Source organism: Cephus cinctus, unplaced genomic scaffold, assembly GCF_000341935.2.
Source record: "Cephus cinctus unplaced genomic scaffold, Ccin1 Ccin1_scaffold0764, whole genome shotgun sequence".
Lineage (NCBI taxonomy): Eukaryota > Metazoa > Arthropoda > Insecta > Hymenoptera > Cephidae > Cephus > Cephus cinctus.
In genome coordinates this window covers 7881-11811 of record NW_014333369.1, presented here as the reverse complement: position 1 = coordinate 11811, position 3931 = coordinate 7881, and the positions used below count along the sequence as shown (strand labels likewise).

At 36.1% G+C, this 3931-nt stretch overlaps 1 protein-coding gene across 2 annotated transcripts; it reads left to right on the top strand.

Annotated features, from left to right (window-relative positions):
• Positions 1-2465: 2465 nt before the first annotated feature.
• On the top strand, positions 2466-3662 carry LOC107270421. 2 transcript variants are annotated; one of them, XM_015745429.2, is made up of 3 exons: positions 2466-2679; positions 2796-3017; positions 3096-3662. In XM_015745429.2, the coding sequence occupies exons 1-3, from the start codon at positions 2629-2631 to the stop codon at positions 3114-3116; spliced, it is 294 nt and encodes a 97-aa protein (XP_015600915.1). In that variant the 5' UTR covers positions 2466-2628; the 3' UTR covers positions 3117-3662. The 2 variants fall into 2 exon arrangements, with proteins under 2 accessions (XP_015600915.1, XP_015600914.1); XM_015745428.2 differs by having other exon boundaries at positions 2488-2679; positions 3089-3662.
• Positions 3663-3931: the final 269 nt, after the last annotated feature.

Sequence of the window (3931 nt, the reverse complement as noted above, 5' to 3'; positions counted from 1 at the left end):
TGTCTCTTATTTTGTCGAGTAGATAAAAAAACGATTTTCGGGGGTGAATTTCAAGGGTCGTTTTCACCCCTTTAAAGTGGATGTCAGCACAAAAAAAAATACTTGTCTCTTATTTTGTCGAGTACTACAACATATCACAAAATTATTGAAATCGGTGGGGTCGGGTTGGGGGGGTTTCCTTGTAAGATGTTACGCGTAATATGCACTAGACGCATCGAGAGAATGAAACCTGTCATAACAAGTTTGTGCTCGATCTACGCGTCTCTCACGCGCCAAACTCCCTCCTACACTCTGATCAGTAGCGTGTATCGACTTGTTATAGGTAAAACGCACGTGTTTGACAAAATTCACTGAATAGCTGACTTAATTGTGTAGAATTCAAAAATAAAGCAAGTGAACTTAAACTTTCGACCGGTAGTGTATATAGTTTACGTATTTGTCGCTTACGTTATTAGGAATGGCATCCTCCCCTTAAAGAAATATTGTTGTTTTATTAAATTCTCAGTAGGACCGTCTTCGCGGAATAATTCTCGATACCTTACGCTGTTGGTCTAACGTAGAGTCACCTTCCTTTTTTTGAGTAATCGCCCGGTTTGAGAATAAAGAACGCCCTAACTATCAGTGGCGTACCTATTATTAATATCGTTTCGCTGATTAAACTTATGTTTCTTATTAAATCTATGAGAGCCTGCCACTTCTTTTGACGATTTTATACTGATTGTACTGCTTGTGTTAATTTATTTGAGTGACTATTGTATCTGCGTGTTAATCGTAATCTTCATATATCTTGTTTTCGACTCTTTCCAATTTGCGGTAAATTTCGCGAGTGAATTTGTTCTTGGCTGTAGTATCGTTACGAACCAAATTATTTGTTCCCGCGTTTATTGCGTATTCTAGTATTTATTGAAATATCTCTAACGTCTCTTTTGCTTCTGCGCGGATTCGTCCCGCTGCCGTATCATATAGCCAATAGTGCCCTAAACCCTCGCTAGTTCCGCGATTAGTTTAAGAATGTTAGTTTATATAGAATCCCTCAAGAGATTATCGCTTTGTAAAGTTAGTATAAGGAATTTTGCTATATATTTTGTATTTTTCGCACCTTACTAAATCCCGCTCTCTTCATCGAGGATTTTACTAGGCCAATTTTCGAAACCGCTTTAATCCTTGTTTTATTTTTTCCACTTCAAAAGCTTTATAGTTTTTTAACCAGCTGGCGTGTACTTTTTTGCTTCCTTTAGTATAGCTTCGGTGTGTTAAACTTACCCTTTTCTGTTATTTTTCTTTTACCCATTCTCTCTATCGCCTGTCTATTCTTTTCCTCGCCTAACCTCTTGAACGATGCTCTCCCAGATGAGCTAGCCTCTGAATCGGGTATATTTTTTGGAGATTTCCTCGACCACTTGATTCTCTCTCTCTCTCTCTCGTTTTGTTGCCCACCTTTATTGGCGGTGTCGCCGTTTCCGTGTTTCGTTTGTCTTACCTATTTCGCGGAGTCGCCGTTTGTGGATCTATCTCTTTGTGTTCTTGGCGGAGTCGCCATTTATTACCTTTTCTCTTTACTACCTTGGCAGAGGCGTCGTTTACTGATTTTTCTTTTTCTTCTCTTGGCGGAGTCGCCGTTTCTGATTTTCCTACTCTCTTCCCTTGGCAGTGTCGCCTTACCTGCTTCCTTTTCCTTTATGTTATTCCGAGTTTTCCCGCGTCCCCCGACGACCAATAAAATCTCAAGTGCCCTGCACTTGCGGTGCTCTCTCCTGAGATCACCTGGCGCCCAACAAATTTCATTTATCGCGTATCTGGCCTTGGAAATATCGGAATTAGTCAAGAGAGAATCATACGTTGTTTTGTATACGGTTATCTGCTTTATGAATCTCGCTTACCGCTTCTCTAATTTCTTATCGTGGGTTTTGGATTTTGAGTTTTGTGAGGAATAACGTCGCACATAATACAATAGTAATTTAACTTATGCTTCCATTGTCAAATATTGAATTATAACTGTTGTTTTGCTTACCAAAATTGGCAGTTCTTTAAACTATTGATTTGAGTTAACAGATATATCGTAACACGCATAATCATATAATAAAAAAATCGGTATATTGTACCATAAATATAATGTCACTAACTATAAATATAGTTCATTCAACTCAAAATATTTTACTATGCCATATAGTACAACTTACAATAGATTTTTTTCTGAGTATTGAATAATTATACATTTTTCCCCACAATAAACAAGTGTTATCCGTACAGCTACAGCGTACTTGAAAAGGTGAAAAGTATTTAAATTTAGATATGTTCGAATGTTCTCTCGAATATTCAATCGTTTTATTATTTAATTACCTTGGTGCAGCGATAGCACCTAACTTATTGAATGATTCATGGGAACGTTATGTATTATAATTGTCGAATGCACTCTGAAAGTGTTTTTCGATAATTTAGAAATATAAGTACTACAACTTCTTGTGGATACAATTGTAAGTCCATATGTTACAAACATGAACGACGTACTTTGCTGTATATATAGCAAAGCATAACGTACAAAACATTAATGTGTGGTTAGTAGTGAGTGCGTCGTCTGCATGAGTTCTTTAGTTTAACTTAAAAACTAGCAGGTTGAATTAATTAAAAATGACATTAAGTCTGTTATTCATTACGTTTCTGAGTAATGTGATTGTTCGGGTATGTCATTATCGCAAGTGAATTATGTTCATAGTACTATTATGTATTTTAAATGTAAAAAAAAAATTGTTTCCAAGTCTTTATTTTATATTCATGTTACTTTTTTATTTTGCAAGTCCGCACCAGTGCCAGAATTAGATAAATTCAACAATGTCTCTTCAACCGAGCCGATAGCTACTACTAATTCTGCGACATCTGGCGTTTCGAGTGTATCTGTTCATGAAGGAAACATCACTAATATTCTTAAGAATTTGAATGTTGAACCTAGCGTCATTCTTAACCAGACCCTGGATACTGCACAGGATACAATAAAGAATGTTTTTAGTACAGCTACACAGGTAAATTTCATAATTTTATCATTTGTTTTATTATAAGGGTTATTAAACCTCATTACTTCTATTTTACCCAGATTACAGATACTATACAAGGCAGATTAGTTACCTCTTTGAATCATGCGGGAGGTGCCATTAAAACAACTGTTAATGAACAGGGGAAAACCATAGGTGATTCTGTGGGATCTCTGATTGGAACTGGAACACAATTTGCAGAGACATCAGTGAACCTATTCACTTCTTTTCCAAAAATGGGTTTTCGAGTTTTGAGCTCCTTTGGCCGCTGAGGATGTCATTAGGAGGAGCAATGAATATTGCGAGATATACAGGGTGTTCAATCTAACGAGTCGAATAAGATTGTGACTTCGCATGAGGGAAATGTCTCCCGTGTTTTCTTCGTATTCGGGAGATTTTCATTCATTCAAAAAGTGGGAAATATGACTGAACTCCCACCCTCATCGATTAGTACCGAATAATATGGACGTGAGTTCAGCTAAGTAAAGCCTCAACCCTATTCGACTCAAAAAAGTCTCCGTACATCAAGCATGAACATTTTTAGACATGTATAATTTTTAAAATATAGCAGATAATAAAATATGTATATACTATTTTGAATTCTCTATGTACAACAATGAAATGCATAACAAGTTATTGACTATCTCACAGTTATTTTATTATTAAATTAATATCAAAGATAATCTTAGCCAAAACAGCGCCAAATAAGTCTCCGTACATTGTGCGAATGGTAATGCGAATGGAAACAAACAAAGATGACAAGATGTATTAAGAGGAAATTTTATGTCAGTGTAATATTAACAAGCAGAAAATGACGATACAGTTTAAAACTACTCTGTGATATGGAAGTACCAAACCCAATTCGTGAATTGATTATCAACTTAAGAAAAGAAGGGTATTCGGTC